General features: G+C 37.5%; 1 protein-coding gene across 7 annotated transcripts in view; it reads left to right on the top strand.

The window, feature by feature from the left end:
* BBOX1 (gamma-butyrobetaine hydroxylase 1) overlaps window positions 1–20,213 on the top strand; it is a 41,715-nt gene that overhangs the window by 6,395 nt on the left and 15,107 nt on the right. For all 7 annotated transcript variants that reach the window (XM_026664768.2, XM_026664766.2, XM_087951080.1 and 4 more), the window contains one exon: window positions 16,503–16,701. In XM_026664768.2, coding sequence (XP_026520553.1) covers window positions 16,503–16,701 — 199 coding nt within the window. The remainder of the gene's footprint in view (window positions 1–16,502; window positions 16,702–20,213) is intronic.

Genomic DNA, 20,213 nt, shown 5'->3' with positions numbered 1-20,213 from the left:
GGGGGAAGTCCTGATACATCACATGACGATGTGAGTTTGACACTCCTGACCTAAACAATACTTTGTAGGCACTGAGGTTCCTATCTAGGAAGGTCCTGATGCCAGACACTACATAGATGCACAATCTAGGTCACGATTCTCCCAGGCTTAACTCAGCAGGGTTGTGTCCACTGGACTGTGCAGTTGGCACCTCAAAGTCTTATCAGGCCTGGCAGTGCTGCCTATGAGAATCCTTTACCATGACAGGTCCTGCTTCTGAGACAGCTGTAAAGAGACTGTGAAATGAGGCTTAGTTAGGGAAGATACATATCTGTGATCATATTAAGAGCAACTGTGTTCTTTTCGCTGATGATATAAAGCTATTCAACACCACTGACAATACTGCTACCCTTCAAAAAGACTTCAACTATGTGTCAGAATAGTCAAACAAATGGCAACTTCAAATCTCAACAAATAAATGCTCTGTCTTACATATTGGTAAAAAAAATTAGAAAATAAAATACAAGCTGAACAGTCAAGACCTTGTTGATGACACAAACTTTGTCAAGGATCTTGAAGTACTCATCTCTAATGACCTAAGTGCTAGAGCCAAAAAGGCATTAAGAGTTGTTAACCTAATCCTCCGTAGCTTTTTCTCCGGTAATATCACTCTACTAACTAGAGCATATAAAACATTTGCTAGACCAATGCTTGAATACAGCTCATCAGTCTGGAACCCGCATTACATATCTGATATTAATAAAATTGAGAAAGTCCAGAAATATTTTACAAGAAGAGTCCTCCACTCCTCTACTCGTAGCAGAATACCTTATGCCACCAGACTTGAAATTTTAGACCTAGACAACCTAGAACTACGCTGCCCTCGGTTTGATCTAAGTATAGTACATAAAATTACATATTTCAATGTACTACCTGTCAATGAATACTTCAGCTTTAACCAAAACAATACAAGAGCAAACAATAGATACAAACTCAAGATAAACCGCACCAAACTTGATTGCAGGAAATACGACTTCAGCAACAGGGTAGTCAGTGTCTGGAATATTCTACCTGACTCTGTGGTTTCTTCCCCAAACCCTAAAAACTTTAACCTTAGACTGTCTACTATTGACCTCACCCCTTTCCTAAGAGGTCTGTAGGGGGCATGCATAAGAGCACCAACATGCCTACCGTCCCTGTCCTATTATTTCTTTTTTTCTTATTTGTTTCCATTTCATGTATTTATAACCATGTTTATACTTATACCTGTTATCTAATAATAGTTTGACAAAATAAATAAATAAATAAAATAAAATAAAATAAATAAGATGGGCCTAGAGTGAAGAAGGAGGAGACAGCTGAGAAGGACTGGATCTCACTGCCCATTTTGGGGTTTCTCTGCCAGATGAGGATCAGAAAGACATCAAGTAAGCAAGATTTTAACAGATAACAGATAATCAGAGTTGGAAAGGACCTTTTAGGTCATCTAGTCCAACCCCCGCCCAAGCGGGAGACCCTATGGCAGTCCAATCTCTTCTTGAAAGTCTCAAGTGATGGCACCCCCACAACTTCCGAGGGCAAGCTGTTCCATTGGTTAATTGTTCTCACTGTCAGAAAGTTTCTCCTTATTTCCAGGTTAAATCTCTCCTTGTTCAATTTCCATCCATTATTCCTTGTCTGGCCTACAGGCGCTTTAGAAAATAGTTCGACCCCTTCCTCCCTGTGACAGCCCCTCAAATATTGGAAGACCTCTATCATGTCTCCCCTGGTCTTCTCTTTACTAGACTAGCCAAGCCCAGTTCCTGCAACCGTTCGTTGTATGTTTTAGCCTTCCAATCCCCTAATCATCCTGGTTGTGCTTCTCTGTACTTTTTCTACAGTCTCAACATCTTTTTTATAATGTGGTGAACAAAACTGGATACAGTACTCTAGGTGTGGTCTTACTAAGGCTTTATAGAGTGGTATTAGTACTTCCCTTGATCTTGATTGTATCCCTCTGTTAATACAATTTAGGATTGCATTAGCTTTTTTGGCTGCTGCTGCACACTGCTGGCTCATATTTATCTGGTTGTCCACTAAGACTCCAAGATCCCTCTCACAGTTACTGCTATTGAGCCTGGTTTCACCCAGTCTATATGTGTACTTTTGGTTTTTCTTGCCTAAGTGTAGGACTTCACTTTTCTCTACATTGAATTTCATTTTGTTAGATACGGCCCAGTGTTCTAGTCTGTCAAGATCCATCTGGATCTTGAGCCTATCTTCTTGGGTGTTAGCTATTCCTGCCAGCTTAGTATCATCTGCAAATTTGGTAAGTTCCCCTTCTATTCCCTCATCTAAGTCGTTAATGAAGATATTGAAGAGTACTGGGTCTAAGATGGAACCTTGTGGCACCCCACTGCTTACATCCCTCCATGTAGACTTAGACCCATTAAGGACTGACTACTTGTTGAATATGGTTTGCCAGCCAGTTGTGAGTCCATCTAGTGGTGGTGCTATCTATTCCACTTTTTTCTAGCTTACTAAGAAATCGGTTGTCTACTTTGTTGAATGCCTTGCTGAAATCTAAATATATTATGTCCACAGTATTTTGCTGGTCTACTAATTTAGTCACTGTGTTGAAGAATGAAATAAGATTGTTTTGGTATGATCTGTTCTTAACAAACCCATGCTGACTGCTAGTTGTTACTTTACTTGTTTCTAGATGTTGGCAGATCTGTCTTTTTATTATCTTTTCCAGTATCTTCCCAGGTATTGATGTTAGGCTGATTGGTCTATATTTCCTGGGTCTGTTTTTTTTTCCATTTTTTGAAGATGGGAACCACATCAGCTCTTTTCCAGTCCTCTGGTAGTTCCCCGGTGCTCCAGGATTTTTGAAAGATATGGTGCAGTGGTTCTGAGATGACCTCTGCCAGCTCCTTTAAAACTCTAGAATGTAATCCATCAGGCCCCGGTGATTGGTTTTTGCTATTATGCAAAGGAAAGAAGGATTCTGGGCCAGGAAAGAAAAGAAAATGTGAAGCAGGCAAAAAGAACAAAATATCTTTCCACTTAGGAAGGAAAGAGAATGAAAACAGTATTTTGGCAGTTCCACTTAGTGGAATTCCTAGATTATCATCGAGATAGAATCTTAAAGTCATAAATATATTACTTATAAACTGAGTAATAAAAACCAATTTTGATTTTATGGTCAGTGAAAAATATTTCTAACTAAATGGTCAAAGTGCAGTGTTCTATTTCTCAAATAGTTCCGACGTAATTATTTTATTAAATGCATTTACATTTAATAGCATCCATGATTCTACTCATTATATTCATTTTTTACTCACTACAAACCTTTGCATCAGTATATGAATAGGCTTTAGAGCTGCAGCCATTGGGCTAATGATAATAATGGCACTCATGATTATTTGAATTTGACAGCTCTTTATTATAATGCAGAACTATGGGTATGCCAGTATGCTATTATTAATTTTCTGTACGTATTTATATTGTTTTTTGTTAAAACTGGCACTAACACTTGCCTTTTAAGAATCAAGTGAATTTCTCTAATGTACAAAACAGCTTGAAAACATGAGTAAGAGGAAGGATCACCGATTGACTAAAACTCAGAAGGAATCTGGCAGCACCTTTTCCAACTAGCATTTACATTTAATTTAATTAAAGCTTAATTAAAAGGCATAAGCTTTCGTGAGATGACATTCATTGCATGAGATGAATAAAATAGCTACAATGATATGGAAATAGATAGGTAAGCAAGCAAGGCGGTCAGGCAAGGCAATCCAGGTTACAGATGCTTATTTTATTGTTTTCACATATATTATTTTCATCACATATTATTGATGTGCCTATTCAATATAGTTCAGCAAAGTAGTAGCTCACTTTTCAGTGTCAAAGTTGCTGTTTCATTGACTTTCCACAGTAATCCATGCAAAATACTTTTTCATAAAAAAAGAAGTGGACCATTTTGTCATCCTGGAGGATTCTGAGCACCTCACTTTTCATATTGCAGATACACTTTGCTTATTGTACCCTATGACTATTATTAAGTGTTGTGCCTTATGATTCTTGACTCTTGATGAATGAATCTTTTCTTTTATGTATACTGAGAGCATTTGCACCAAGACAAATTCCTCATGTGTCCAATCACACTTGGCCAATAAAGAATTGAATTCTATTCTATTCTATTCTATTTTTTTTTCTGGTTATTGAAGATGTAGCAAAGAGGCACAATTTCAAATAAGTAGAACCAATTAAATGTGCATCATAAAAAATAATTCATTTTCCATCCAGGTAACTACTGTGTTTCTCACAAAATAAGGCCAGGTCTTTTTTTTTTTTTTTTGATCCCTGAAAAAACGGCTAGGCCGTCTTTTCAGGGATGACTTAATTTCCTCCTCCACCTAGAGCGCCCCACGCACACTCCCCTCGCCCCGAGGCCGCTTCTACCAGCCGATCGAAGTGGCTGATGACTGCCCTTGGGGAGCTTCCATCGCCCAAAAGACACTGCCTCATGGTGAGGGGACGCGGGCAGCCATGCCTCGCCCTGAAGCGGCTGGTGACTCTGCCTTTGAGGAGCTTTCATTGGCCGATAGAAACAGCCTTGCAGCGAGGGGAGTGTGCGTGGGCGCTCGCCCCGAGGCCACTTCTACTGGCCGATCGAAGTGGCTGGTGACTCTGCCTTCGGGGAGCTTCTATCGGCTGATGTTCTATCGGTAGTAGATCAGGGTATTCTAGCCTAGGCTACCTGCAGGCGCTCCTAAAGGCAAGCTTTCTCCCCACCCCACCCCCATCCTTCCCCCCATTTCTCTTTACCTCGTGTAGTTCTAACGAATGATGTGAGAAATGGCGGGGAAACGCATGGTTTAAATAGGCCTAAATTTTGGGGGCGGGGCTTAATTTCACCTCATGCCTAGAAATCATGCTGGGCCTTCCTATTGGTGGAGGCCGTATTGTTGGAGAAACACGGTATATTTGGCACTGTGATTTAAGTAAATGTAATCTATATATCAACATTCGCTCATGCTGTTTCTTTTATTTTAATCAGCATGGTAGCTGAAAGCCATAAAAGGAGAGGGAGAAAGGGAAAATTTTGTGAACTTCAAAATAATATAGGTGTTTTATTAAAGTAACAATTCTTTGATTTGGAAAAGTTATAAAACTACATAAGTGTCATTGATATAATTAAATGCCAGTCTTCTCTTTCTGGGAAAGATGGCAACAAAGATTGTAGCTCCAGACTCATGAATTATTCTGATTCTTGGGCTCTATGGAATTATCAGCCAAAATATGGTCCTTAATTTGTTTTTGTTACCTTGCTAAATGATTTATTGCATAAAATGAATGCAGGGAATATCAACTGGTGCAATGGCTGTCGAACGCTAAGTTCAGTAATGATATGTCAATCAAATTTGGGTATAATCTCCCCTGTAAAATGAACTATTGAGTAGAATCTCTATTCTTTGTCACTATGAATTACTGCCTGGTCATTCTGGCAAGCATTTTCAGTTGTTGGCACTGGACCAATGAAATATTAAATACTACCAACAATATTGCATAATGAATGAATGAAATATTAAGAGCTACCAACACCTGGACTGGTTTGGAAGCTGTTGGCAATTCCTCTACAAGCCATTTTTGCTGCCAAAAGCCTTTGAACTTGTACATAATTTTGCTAGCAGGACTAAATACACCCATTCTATCACTTACTACTATATTTTCTTGGTGACCATTTCTGGACAGGGCATATGTTAGCAGAAATGAGAAAAATACACTGTTTGCAGCTAGCAGTTAACTTGTATGGATTTGCAGCAAAGATCTGAAACTGAGTTTTACATGTAGACTTTTTCCATGTTCTCCTGTGGATGTGGATAATGAATAGAAAGGAAACCATTTGAGGGTGATTTCAATGGAACCAGCTATTTCTCCCAATAATACAGCCAACCATTTACATTCTTGATTGAAACAAAATCAGCCCATGAATAGCTGCTTTCTGAACAATTTGTTCACAGATATAATTCAAATTGCTAGTAAAAACTTTTTCCTACTTGAGTTCAAGATACAGGAATGTAGCCTTCATTTATATAGCTTCTTCCTTCTCAGAAAGATGTGTTGCAGAGATTTGTGTACATATATTGTAGGCATACATATCTATATAAATATGTACAGCTATATAGCATTATCATCCAGTTAACAGATATGTTCTTACTTGAGGATAGTTCTGCATTCTTGTTTTGCTGAGCATGCAAAAGAAGAGGGGGAGAGAAATGAAAGAGAAAATGAAATACAGGAGCTATTTTGTTCCTTAGCTAGAGGTTTTTTGCAATTCAGAAACCCAGCTCTTCCCTTGAGAGCAGTAAAAAAAAAAACATAAATGCCTTAATTGAATAATATAAATGGTCTCTGTTAACCTGGCTATTAACATAATGTTTTTACACCAAATTCCAGGAAAGGAAATGGCTTCTTACAGTGAATTGATTTATAGAATTTTCCTTAGATTTTTTTTTTTTTGTCTAACAGAGGCTTGAATTATTTAATTCGTCACATAATGGAGAAAGTTACTCTCTCTTGGTCACTAGAAAGCAATGGGCCTTTCCCTTCTATCCCACCACATTTATTTTCACTGAGTAACAAACATGAAAGGAACACATATTTTCACTTGCCTTAATTTTTATATCCTATATTATGAAATCAGGCAACTATACACCAATTTAGATAACACAGTTTACAACCAGTAATCCTTGATTTACGACCACAATTGAGCCCAAAATTTCTGTTGTTAATTGAGACATTTGGAAAGTGAGTTTTGCCCCATTTAACAACTTTTCTTGGTACAATTGTTAAGTGAATCACTGCAGTTAAGTTAGTGATCCGGTTGTTATGTGAATCTGGCTTCCCCTTTGACTTCGCTTGTCCCAAGGTCGCAAAAGGTGACCACATGATCCTGGGACACAGCAAAGGTCATAAATATGAACCAGTTGCTATGTGTCCAAATTTTGATAAAATGATCATGAAGATGCTGCAAAGGTTGTAATTATGAAAAATGGTCATAAATCACATTTTTCAGTGTCATTGTAACTGAACAGTCACTAAATGAACTGTTGGAAGTCGAGGTCCCTCCCTCCCTCCCTCCCTCTCTCTCTGCCCCCCCCCCCCCATTTTAAATCATAGCAGCCACTTTTCTAAAAAGTCTGCTTCCGTAGGTCTGTTTTTCATTAGTAGTGACAAAATTGCTTTGAAAGTCATGAAAGAGTTCTATTGGACCTTTTTCTGAAATCTAAGCTACTAAAGTTGCCTCCAAATTGTTTGACAGATAAACCCATTTTTTCAGTGCAGAGCTGCCTGTCTTTTTAACATTTCTTAGCAAACATGCTTTCAGAAGCAAAGTGGAAATTATATTGAGTGTGGTTAAGAAATGGAAACCATGTGCATCCTGAAAGAAGAGTGTAGTGAACATGTGATTCCAACAAAACAAGGCAGACACTATGGGAAACAATAATAATGGAATCACAGTAATAAACCTTAAGCAATATAAATGTTCAATATGTTTTCCATCTTCTGAGTTCACCCTGATTTCAAGTTTATTGCTCAATGCAGATATCAAGCCAATTCTACACAGTGGCTTTATTTATATCTCCACATTGATATATGTGTAGCATTATTTCATTCTCAGAAATTCAGCTTGTGAACTTTTCCATCATGTACTTCATATACCCATGAATTCCTCTGCTTTCTTTCCTACATTAAATAGACAAATATACAAGTGCATTAATCTTTTCTGAAAACTGATACACTTTTCTCTATATATCTAACCATCAAGAAACAAAATTAATATATAGAATCTTGTAAATTAATATATAGAATCTTGTATGTTTGTCTTGAGTCAGAGTTAATCAGAAAATTTAATTCTTATCTGATAATGTTAACAATTTTTAGATATGTACAGGTAAATCCTTGCTTACTGGCTGCTTTGTGCAGTGATCATTTGAAGTGATGGCGGTAATGAAAAAATAACTAAGACTAAGGTGCATATTTAAGATCTGTACAATCTTTCCCTCCCTCTCTCTCTGTCACTTGTTTGCCGCTACAATCACTTAGTACAGGTTGTCATGTGCCTTCTTCCCCCTCAGAAAGCAGGGATATTGGAAAGGAAGGAATTACAAGGGAGTTAGTGCACACACACACACACACACACACACCATGGGGAATACACATCAAAAAGAATGTACCACTACCAACTGTTTGCTAGTATGTTTCTCATTGGTTACCATAATTGTTTTTCTGTGATTAATTGTAGGTGTTAACTATTGAAATATAGGTTTTTCAAGGGATTTCCTATTCTCAAATGAATCCCATAGCATCTCCAGATAGGGCTTGGAAAATGTACTTAATATTCTGGATATTTGCTGTTACTCATTTGAAAAATACTGAATTATGTGGCCCAATGATCTAACTAACTGCTGATAACATAGCTTTCTATGTTCCTATGAACATTTTAAATCACAGTTGTGCGTTCCATATACCAACTCAATAAATGAACAAATGATCAGTAACAATTAACAGAACATTTTCAGGTTTGGGTTGGGTCTATGGAATTTATTAAGAATTGAGATTTAGCAGTTGAGGAACTTGACCCCTTTAAATATGTTGCTAAAATGTTTTTGTTTTATGTTTAATGGATGTTTGTTTGAGCTATCTTGCAGGGGGATTCTTCTCTGCTGTTAGAAAAGGGATGCTATACCAATTCTAATGGTTTATTATTGAAATTTTAAATTGTGTCTTTTTATTCCTATTCTTTGCTTTGAGAAACTTCGTAAAGTGAAAAATAAGTTATGCATTTCCAGATAAATAATCTAATCCGAACTAATTTCCATTGGTACATATCAGTATAATAAACATCACAATGGATTGGCCCAACAAACCTTTAACTCAGAAGTCCAAAAGTTTACACAATGAAAATATAATTTTTGTAAGCTATTAAATAATTTTATGTAAGAATCATAGTCTGCAAACTGGGAAAGAGGCCATTATACTGTCCAGGGTATCATTAAATTGAGCAACCCTGTAAAGGATTAAGGAAGAGCTGAAAACCAATATCCTACACTGTATTCTTAGTTAGCCAAAGTGTTAAAGTATGACATCATCATTATCTATTGCCATATCCATAGATTCATATGTTGCTTCTAATTTGCAGTCATGAGAGCCAGAGAATATTCTGTTAGGTGTGTAGTATATCCAGAGACCATCAGTTTCTCACTTTCTTTCCTCTCCCAAATAATGTATTATGTACTTCAATATTTAGAGATGATGCAGTTTTGGGCTACTGTACATAGTTGCTGTTTATGAAGGTTAAAAAAAAAAAAGACAAGTCTACATGTATATTTTTAGAAATTCTTCCTTTATTAGCTTTTTGTTGGTATTTGTCACATTTTTCCCAGGAAAAAAAATCTTTAGTAATTGGGCAAATATATTTATTTAACAGGACTGATTATTGTTGTCACAATCTGTACAGTTAAACCACGATGAATGTAGATAAGGGATCACTACTGGGGAGGGAACAATTGGATTACAAGTTGATGGGAAAGCTAACATTGTAGGCTAGATTCATCAACTTTCTGATCAGGATGATAAAATTATTTTGCTGCATTCATATTTATTCAGCAGAAAAGTGAGGTAGTGATCTGTTTTAGATGTAGTTCAGTTATCTTTCTCCATCTGTTACACAATGATAGCTCTGAACTATTGGATAGATATTATAATCTTGAGATCAATTCCTACTGGACAGTGGTCTTTTGTTTCAGCTACCTTTATCAAATGATATACAGACTACTCTGAACAGCTCATTTTGAAGTTGCAAGCCACAGGCTCTCTGTGGATTCTATAATTCATTTAACACATTTTCAGTTTGTAACATTTCCAGTTCCCAGATCCTGCAGAACTGTTTCTTCCCTATAAATTCAAGTAGTCCTTGTTTAGTGACTGCCTTGTTTAGCAACTGTTTGTAGTTACGATGGTGATGACTAAATAACTTTGCAACCAGTCTTGCATTTGTGATCGGTACAGGTTTGTAAAACAAAGAACAGCTGCTGTAGATCATAAGCACGATTGCAGTTTCACTTAGCAGCTATTTAGCTTAATGGCAGAGTTGCCAGTTCTAATTGTTCATCAGTCAACAAGGCACTACTTGTATAGAAAAGCTATGTAGGTAGAACAAACAGAATACAGGAAACAATAGAATAAAAATGCTGCTTTCTCATTTTCAAGATTAGAAATATAGTTTCCAACCTAGAAAGATTGACATTGATGCCAAAATGATAGTATTGTCAAGTATCTGTAATTGGTGTACAACAAGAAAATTTAGACCAAGTATAAAAAATGGCAAAACAGATCTTTTATCTCTTTTTAATGCCTGTGGCCAGTTGACGTTAGCTACTTAATCCTAAAAAAATAGAAGTGTGTCTGGAATATAGTACTTACAAATAGTTTTCAGTCCATGTCAATAGAGGAGTCTCTAATAAGGATTGAAACCTACAAAGATGCAGAAAACATTTTTTTAGAAGCTGAAAGAGAAACAGAAATACAGGAACTAAAAGAGCATCTGAAAAGAGGGACAGATTCATGCCCTACTGTTCCTTTTCAGCAGCACTGAAATGTATGTAAATCATTTGTCATAGTAAATGCAAATGTTTGATCCCATCTTCTTGTAGTTGACCCATAATTGCTGGAAATTCTTCTTTTTCCCACAATAGTCAATTAATTGCTGTTAAAATACCTATTGGTTTTAAAGCTTATTTCGTTTGCATTTTTCCCCCAAAGTAATTTTCCTATATGTGTCTATTAGCACAGTTCAGATTAGCTTTTATACAGCCTGGAGGAGAATGGAAAACCTTTAAATGATAAATGCCAGTGACCTTATGAAAACAGATACATTGCTACTGTATATGGCATTGTCCTATAATCCCTCACAAAACAGAAAGGGGGAATGTAGCTGGAACTTTGAATAGTAATTTAACTAGGTGCTTTCATTTAAAACCTCCACATTTTCCTTTGATTTATGAATTGGTATACCTGGAACAAAAATACCACCTGTCAAGCTTTCTGCCTCTCTATTGCATCTTTTCCCCACCATGTTTCCTCCAGATGTGCTATAGTACTGCTGAAGAATTCTCAGCCAGAATAAACAACAATTTTGCTAGCTGCGAATTTTGGAAGTTAAAATCTAAGAGGGCATGGAGCTGGGGAAGATGGTTGTTTTTCATTACATGCACCTCATACATAGTTCTTTTTTTTTACCTCCTCCAGCCCATTGTAATCAGGTTTTTATTTCTAGTTTCACTGTGCTTCTTTTTTCCTGAAACACTAGCATATGGTTTACTGTGGCCAAACTAAACACTTCAGTGATTGTTGTGCTAGTTTATTTATCTGTTTGTCTTACTTCACACATAAAATGGAGAAGGGGAATTTCCATGCAAAGGAACCAAATCTCCCTCCTATCATTTGAAGTATCCCATTTCCCCCTCTGCCTCCCATTAGACACAGAGCAGAAAAAGCAGTAAAGGGAAAGAGAGAGTTTTCATCTCCATTAACTCACTTATAGTCTTAGCTGTAAAAACCAGTCGATATACAGTATCTCACTCTTCATAAGCCAAGCGAACATGGGAACCACAAATATGCTTTCCTCCACCATGTCTGTTTTGGCATCCGTCTCTCCCCCCAAAGGATTCCCACAAAAGACGTTCTCTTGTCAAAATCTAACTGACAGCTTAGCAATAAAAGGAACTGGCAAAGAATACCTAGCTAAATCCCTTGGCGGACCCTTATTATAGAGTGCTTTCTAAAATGGAAAAGAGAAAAATTCCAAGGAAATCACGTCACCGTTTAAAAGATCTGCATATACACATACTGCACGAGCACACAGATGTAGCATATGTTTCTCCTGGCTTTGAATCTTGACATGCTTTGTACAACTGCTGTTTTATTACAGATAGCTGCAGTAGTTTCTTGTCTTTCATGATCCAGCAGTAGTTACTTTTTCAATAGTAAAGTACTATGACAGCTATTGTTAAAAATAAATCGTGGGTATTTTATTGTTCCTGGGAAAGCACACAACTATTCCATCAGATAAATAATCTGGTTTATCCAACAGCCTGAGGAAGGTCGTGAAAACAGCAACAGACCCACATTTTTTTTTAACCCTCCCTGCCCTAAAGCGATATTCCGGGAAGATTGTTTCTAAACCTTGAAGTTCCTGAAAGAATACTTCTAACATTCATACCTGAACCAAGAAATTTCTGAGATGGGAATGATTTGATATTCCTTGTGTAATGAAGAACAAAAAGGCATCTTCTTCCATTGCAATAATCAGTTGAGTTAGGGAATACTTTAGATCAGAGGTCTCATTCTCGCGGGCCAATTGCGGCCCGCAGGATGATATCCTGTGGCCCCCACTGTGATATGAAAGTATAATATTAGTGTATAATATAAATATAAAGTATAATATAAAGTATAATATTATGCGGCCCAGCCTCACCCAGACTCTGCCTCCAGCGGCCCCCAGGTAAATTGTGTTTGAGACCCCTGCTTTAGATTGTTTGGTGAAATGCAAAGAGGCTTTTTCAGATTTTGTTTAAAAGTTTGGCATTATTTATAATTTGCAACATTATACACACAGTTTAAAAGAGCAACTGCTTTCCTGAGAGATTTACCAAATGTTACTTTTCAAAATTAGCCCTTTTCTGTATTTTTAGCAATGAGAAAAGCTTTTCCTTTTGGCGGATAGAATTCTCCCAGCTGTGCCATTTCGTGAGAGGTTGCAAAAGGCTACAACTCCATTGTGAGAGAGTCTCTGTTGGAATTCAGTTCTTTTAACTTAGTACGTCTTGATGAGGAACCTTGCAACTTTTCTAGGTATTTGGGAAATAGAACAATAGCCATTTTTAAAGAGTCTTTTATTTATTTCAAAAGTATTATATGGCCACCCATCCTGAGCAGCTAACAACAACCTAACTAATATAAATAAACTAAACAATACAAGCATAAACACCCCAAATTAAATCCCATCACACTATCCAAGGCACCATAACAACCTCACATTGGCTGCATATATGCTGGCTTCAATTCATATCCTGACCTATTCTCTGAGTGAAGAAACAGGTCTTTCTGAGAGGACAAAAATGTAGGAGCCCTCTAAATTTCAGCGGGGAAGCTGTTTCACCACTGCCACTACAGTCATATGGTACCTTTCATGTGGACGAGATTCTTTGCACATTAGAATAGTTTATCACTGCTGAAGTGCTGCTCTTTTGAAATCTGCTAGTTCTATATAAGAGTTAATGTAGACCTACAGTATTTTGTTCAATAATGTCAGTTCTTTCTATGTCTGTTCACCACTAACATTCAGAACGGGACTTGTTCCATAATAATCATGCAATGTTACTCAGCTGCTTTCAGCCTGCCTTAATGTTCTTTATTATTTCTAATTGAGTGCTACTAAAGAATTACTATTCTTATTGTATTTATTTTATTAATCTTCCATTACATTTTTAAAGCAGTCCAATTTTATATTATTCATCTTTAATCCTGGACAGGGTTGCACTGCCCTCTTCCAAACTGGTCTGTGTAGATCCCCCAAATTGTGCACCAGTTTGGAAGGGGGCAATGCAACCCTGTCCAGGATTAAAGATGAATAATCCCCATCTCTGTGGGGTCCAAAACCCAATTACAACAAATTTTGTCAGGGATGTGCTTGAATTCTGTCCCTTCCAGCAATCTCCACCATTGCCTAGGTACTCTGGAATCAAGATGTACTGTCAAGTATCCTCCATATATTGATTATATATGACTACAAATCAATGAATGTCCTCACCCGATGGTAAATGTTAAACAGAAGAGGAGAGAATTATCCCACACGCTAGAGGCTTTGGACTTGATTTCTTCCCTCCTGTCAAACCAACTGAACCCAACCATAGGGATAGTAAGTGAAAGACTGCAACATTGTGTCTTCCATTCCTAAACTGTGTGGGTAGACCAGGAGGATGCCATGTCTAGTGTTGTTGAAAACATCAAAGAAATTATTGTTGCACTCTCCTGTTCTGGCCCTATCAAAAGTAGTTATTAACAGGAGCAACCTGAGCTTCTCACTATTATATCCAAGCCTGAAATCTGACAGGAAGGGGTTCACATAAATCTGTTTCTGTCATATTCTTCTTTTACCTGATAGAACCTAATCACCTTTTCAACCTTAAAAGGAAAGTTGGAAATGGGATAAAAATTATCCAGTACAACTTTGTTTCAGCAAAGCCTCTTGAGTGGACCCAACACCCCTTCCTCATGTCACCTTCTGGATAGCCTTAAGCAATCAGGAGGGTCATGAATATAATAAACATGTAGTCATATTAACCAATCCAAGGATCCTGTTCACCACTTCAGGAGTTATAGGCTCAAACTCATCTCAGCTACTCACATAAGACCTTGCTTCCATCATTCATTAGGACTCACAAGTTATAGTTCAGCTTCAAGGGAATCCTCATAATTTTATTTGCCAATATTCTTCACAGTGACTCTGCAGATGGTCATGTAATTAATTCTTCCCTAGCAGGGCATGGATCATATTGATTGATTGGTTTGATTTGATTTGTCAATCGCTTACAAGATAATAGATATATGTATAAACATGGGTAAGAATGCAGGAAATAGATACGAATAAATGGGGACAATAGGACAGGGACGGTAGGCACGATGGTACACTTATGCACTCCCCTTACAGACCTCTTAGGAATGGGGTGAGGTCAATAGTGGTTAGTTTGAGGTTAAAGGAGTGGAGGTTAGAGAATGTAACAACAGAGTCAGGTAGTACATTCCAGGCCACTCTGTTGCTAAAGTTGTACTTTCTGCAATCAAGTTTACATTACATTGAGTTTGTATCTGCTGTGTGCTCTTGTATTGTTGTGGTTGAAGCTGAAGTAGTAATTGACTGGTAGGACATTGTAGCAGATAATTTTGTGTGCTACACTTAAGTCTAACCGTAGGCGGCATATTTTTAAAAAGGGAATCTGGATGACTAGAGTTGAAAAATAATGTTGTGCTACTCTTATTACCACAGTGTGATTTCTCATATGAGATTCTATTTGTGCTCTGATTTGCTCTTCATCTTCCTCCAACAGAGTTCTAGGCATCTCTCCAGGATCAGCAAACAATAAGAAGCCGTAGGGCAACAATTCAGCCAAAGGCCCTAATTACAGACAATGATCAAAGACTCAGCTAAAATACTCATCAGATCCTTAGGAAAAAAAATATCCAAACTTCTTCTGAAAGCCAGCAGGGTTTATTGTCTGTGGCAGATTAATCTAATAGGTCCTATTTTCCTTCTAGAGGAGGTAGCACCAGTAGGCTAAATAACAAATTAAGGAGTTATCTGACCATGGCAAACGATCAACTGTAACATCCTCAAAAGCCAAGTGCACATTGCCCTGAAATAAAAACCAGATTTAGTGTGTGACCTCTGGTACATGTGGGTGGTTCCATGGTTACCATGGTAGATGTCAACTCCTGAGCTCACCCAGCCTCAGCCTCACCTAGGATGAGATTGAAGTCCCCAAGAACAACAAGCCTTGGGGTTCCATACCGACCTGGGGTGAAATCTGTCAGTTCAGGCAGGGACATTACTACACCAGCAGGGAAGCTAGTCTAAGAGCAACAATTCCAAGTGCTCCCTACAGCTGAGCTTCAGCCAGAGAATCTCACATTCAAATACCTGCAAAACAGCACCTCTAAAAGTCCATGAGACCTCCTTAATGACAACTGCCATTCCATCCTCTCCCTGGAAGCACACCTAGTATTAGACTCAAAACCCAGATGGACATAAGTGTGAGCAGGGCAATCTCCCTCCAGGCTTACCCAGGTCTCATCTGACAAACTTTTAAAAAAAAAATAAAAAATAAATTAAAAATAAAAACAATAAATAAAAATAATAAATGCATCAGTTAAGAAGAAAACAAAAAACTCAAAGGGCAGACTTGATGGACCATGATGTCTTTTTCTACTGTCAGTTTTCTATGTTTCTAAGTCTCAGTGATGCACATCAGGTTGGTAGCTATTCATCCACAGTGGAAGGTCTTACTACATATCAACCTGGTTCTCTTGAGTAATTCCTTCCACTATCCAATTGTTGTTTCTGCTAGAATTTTTTTAAATATTGACTTATAATCTGCCTTCCTTTAACTGGAATCTATTATTTTGCATCCTGTTCTATGGAATGATGGAAAAGATGTTTTAAATCTTTTGAACATCATTTTAAGATTTAAAAGCCATCCACTCAGTCTCCTCTGGTCAAGTGTACATATTACCAGTTACTTCAGTCTCCATATGTCCCCCTTGATCTTCTCGGAACCTGTTTGTCTGAATGTATAGTATGATACTTAAAACTGAACACGAAACCCAAGTTGCAGTCTGATCAATATAGAATAAAATGGAATTCTCTATAATGATTAAATAATTCATAATAATTGATTTATATATTTCTTATGCAGAGCGCCAATATTGGGGTTCTGATCTTGAGCTCCCTACTATAGACTTTGAAGAGGTATTGCACAGTGATGAAAGTGCATACAAGTGGTTGGTTACTCTTAAAAAGGTGGGAATTGTGCTACTAACGGGAGCTGCTATTAAACAGGGAGAAATTCTGAAGCTTGGGCAGCGCATTGGATTCCTTCGCCTCACATTTTATGGGTAAGTTGTTACATTTTTATTTTTAGAAATGATGTGGCTTTGTCTGCCATGCCTAAGCATGTCTTAAGCATAAACTTTTTGGGTAGGAGAAGAATAAGTATATATGAATATTATGTTGCCATTTTCTTCACATTTTTGGTATTACTAGAACCAGAAATGATCCTAGTGGAGTTAAAGGCATTTTAGTTGGTCCAGAGACAGCTTCAATGTTTAGTATTCAGGTATAACACATGGTTGAACCTTACAACAGCCAGACAGATAAGAATCCTATATTGCTCTGGAAAACTATTAAGAAAGATTTGGAAATTATTTTTAGGAAATCCATTTTAATTAATGGCAATTTACCAGTTTTGATTGGGGGAAAAGTATAAATTTGAATTTTTTTGAAATAACGCAACTTTATATCATGGTTTTCCTCCCATTGACACCAGCAGAAGTTTGAGATGACATGATAAGCTTTGATTAATCTTTATTAGACATTTTTAATATCCTCAGAACCAACCCAAGGAGAAAAGCAGAGAGCAGACCTTCCTTATCTGAGCTATGACTAACATAGCTGAGCTGTAGTAATCCAGATAAAGAGTAGATGATAGCGAAACTATGTTTATTTCTATTTATTAATTGGATTTTGGTGCATTAAGCCTACAAGCAGGCTTATTGTGTATTTTTGTCTTATTTTAGATGTGAAACAGCAGGAAATTATACCTGTTTCTTGGTACTTTGCCATTGAAATTTAGCAATATAATTTTGGGAGATCCAGGAACCATACAAAAATGATTTTGTCAGTCACATAGAATTTGCAGACTGCTGCACATGATGTAAAGTAAATCATGGGGTTAACATTTCAGTTGAACCAGTTCTTGGCATAGAAAATTTTAACCCGCAGTGCTATAGTTAACAGTAAAACTTTTTAGAACCAGCTTCCCTTAAATCCCAGAATCTTTGATCATGTGCCCTGCAAGACTAAGAGAGTTATAATTGAAAACATTTTGAGGTCATTAAGTACCATATATTAACCCCCTGACATTTTCATTTTCCCCTTTTGTATCCTGGATATAATTAAAAAGAAATTTACTTTAATTATGGTAAGGTCTGCTTTCTCCCAAAATGTGCATATTGGCACACTAGCCATTAGTGATAAGTGACCCTGTGGATTATTAATAAAATTTGTATCTCCATTGAAGAAATTACATCCATCATTCAAGCTCTCCACCTGCAATAATGGTATTAGACTTCAAAGTCTAACTGTGTAAAACTAATTATATATCTCTGATCAGGGCCATTGATTTCCCAACCATGGTGTCTTATCTTGCCCATCCTATGTTTCAACTTATTTCTCTTGTTAGTCTTAAAACATCTATTCAGAATTTGTTGCTATGGTTAATATGGGTTACAGGAAGCTTCATTTTAAATGCTGATAATATCCTTTAGAAATGTCACTGTTTAATTGAAATGTGCAGTAGAAACATATTTTCCAGTTTGTTGAGAAATAGGTTTATGCAGGAACACTTTTTATCATGGTCACAGTCACAAGCATGTTTAACTTTCTCAACAGAAAGGGTCTTGTAGAAATGTCGAAACTATTTTGTGTGACTTTTATTGTCATTTATAATTTTATTTATTTATTAAATTCATGGGCCACCCATCTTACCACATGGTAAACACTGGGAGGCTTACAATATTAAAATGGTTATACTTTTTTTCAAATTCTACAACTGGGGAGTCTTTTGAGTTAGACAAGCTTGGAATTTTAGCTTTTGTTGGTAGGATTATCATATCTGACTGCCAAAATCCAGATTATTATTACTAGATTTTTAGTCTACCTTTTCTTCTACATAACTTAAGGTGGCAAACAGGCCTAATACTCCTGCCTCTTAATATCCCTATAATAATCCTGTATGGTGGGTTGGGCTAAGAAGGAGTGACGGACCCAAAGTTACCCACGTGGTTTTTATGCCGAAGGGAGGCCTAGAATTCACTGTCTCCTAGTCTATAAACCAGCACTTTAGCCACTATTAGATTACTAGGACATGGCAACAGAGAGAAAACTCTGTTTAGTGAAACCAAGTGGTCATTTGGATGTTTGTTATCCAAATAATGGCAGCTTTATCTGTTGATTTAAAAACACATTAGCTGTGTCTGTTTGTCATTTTAATAATGTCCTCAAAATCTGCATGTCTAGAGTAGACTCTCACATTACAAGAAAAGGACAACATGAAAATTATTTAGGGAATCTCTACATTAGGCTAGCAGATCCCCAGTATTTCTAATGCCTCATTTGAGCACTATTATAACAGTTATGCATTCAATGATCTGCTGAAAAACCACAAAACCCAGCATATGCAAAGGCTTCCAGCCAATAAGAACTGTTAATATTTCCCCCTCTTTTGTCTCAGATAATATCCGTTATTCTTGTTAGAAACCAAAATTTCTCCACTTCTTTTTCCTCTGTCGGAAACTATTAAAAACAAACAGGAGAAAGTGATTATATAGACACATTCCAAACCTTGACTAGAAGATTTACATTCCTTTCAGATTAGAACACAAAAGCAACATTCACATACACCCAGCCATGTTTTTAATGCAAGGTGATATGGAAGCTCCATTTGCATACACTGCATTGGCTTAGCCAGTCTTATCCAAATTAGCACTCTGCACAGACAATTCCCAGACAATACAGAGATTGATAATCCATGGTTGGAAATGGCTAGTACAGACAGTCTCCTACTTACAAACTTTCAAGGAAGCTCAAAACTTTTTACAAACTTTTGTAACTCCAACCTAGAAGGTCCTGGAAGGTAGAAGAAGGCAGCAAAAGCTTCATTTATGGCAACCGCAAGTCTATTGTCAAGAAGACTGGCTGTGGCCCATTCCTAGGATGGAGGCCCATTCCTCTGGCAGAATGCCTTGACTGAGCAATACCTCTCTCTGAGGGGTGGGAAAAAGTCACCAGGTTGGGCAGGTGTTTGCTCGATAGCATGGAGAAGAGGGGGAAAAAGTCAAGCGACCAGGCAGACAAAGAGGCTTGTGACTGCACAAGAATGACTTAGAATAACTTTATTGTCACTTTGAATGTAAACCAATCGGCATACTTTAAAATAAAATTTGGTTGCATTACAGCTCTCAAAGGTGTGTTTGGGTCTTTTCCCGTGTAAGATTAAGAGTATCTTGGCAACGTTTCGGCGAGGTCCCACTCGCCATCCTCAGGCTGGTGCTTTCGGCTTCATGCCAATGCAAGCAGTGCGTGATCAGAGCTGCCGTCTCTCTATAAATACTGGTGGTGGGGCCTGGTGTGCTGGGCTGGTTGGCTGCGCTGCTGCCTCTTGATTGGTTGATGGAGTTGATGTTGGTATAATGGGCTGTGTGATGGCCTTGTGGGTTTTGTTGTGGAGATATCCTGGATCTTGTGCTGTAATCTCCTGGGTCGGACAAACCAACAGAAGAATAAGTGCACGCATTGAAGAACACAAGAACTCAATCAAAAAAGAAGAACCGACCTCTTCCCTGGTCCA

The sequence above is a fragment of the Notechis scutatus genome, chromosome 1, assembly GCF_049901735.1.
Source record: "Notechis scutatus isolate UNSWTSFEM ecotype Mainland chromosome 1, rNotScu1.2, whole genome shotgun sequence".
Taxonomy (NCBI): Eukaryota; Metazoa; Chordata; class Lepidosauria; order Squamata; family Elapidae; genus Notechis; species Notechis scutatus.
Note: the sequence above shows the minus strand (reverse complement) of the source record. Positions and strands in the feature narration are given on the sequence as shown.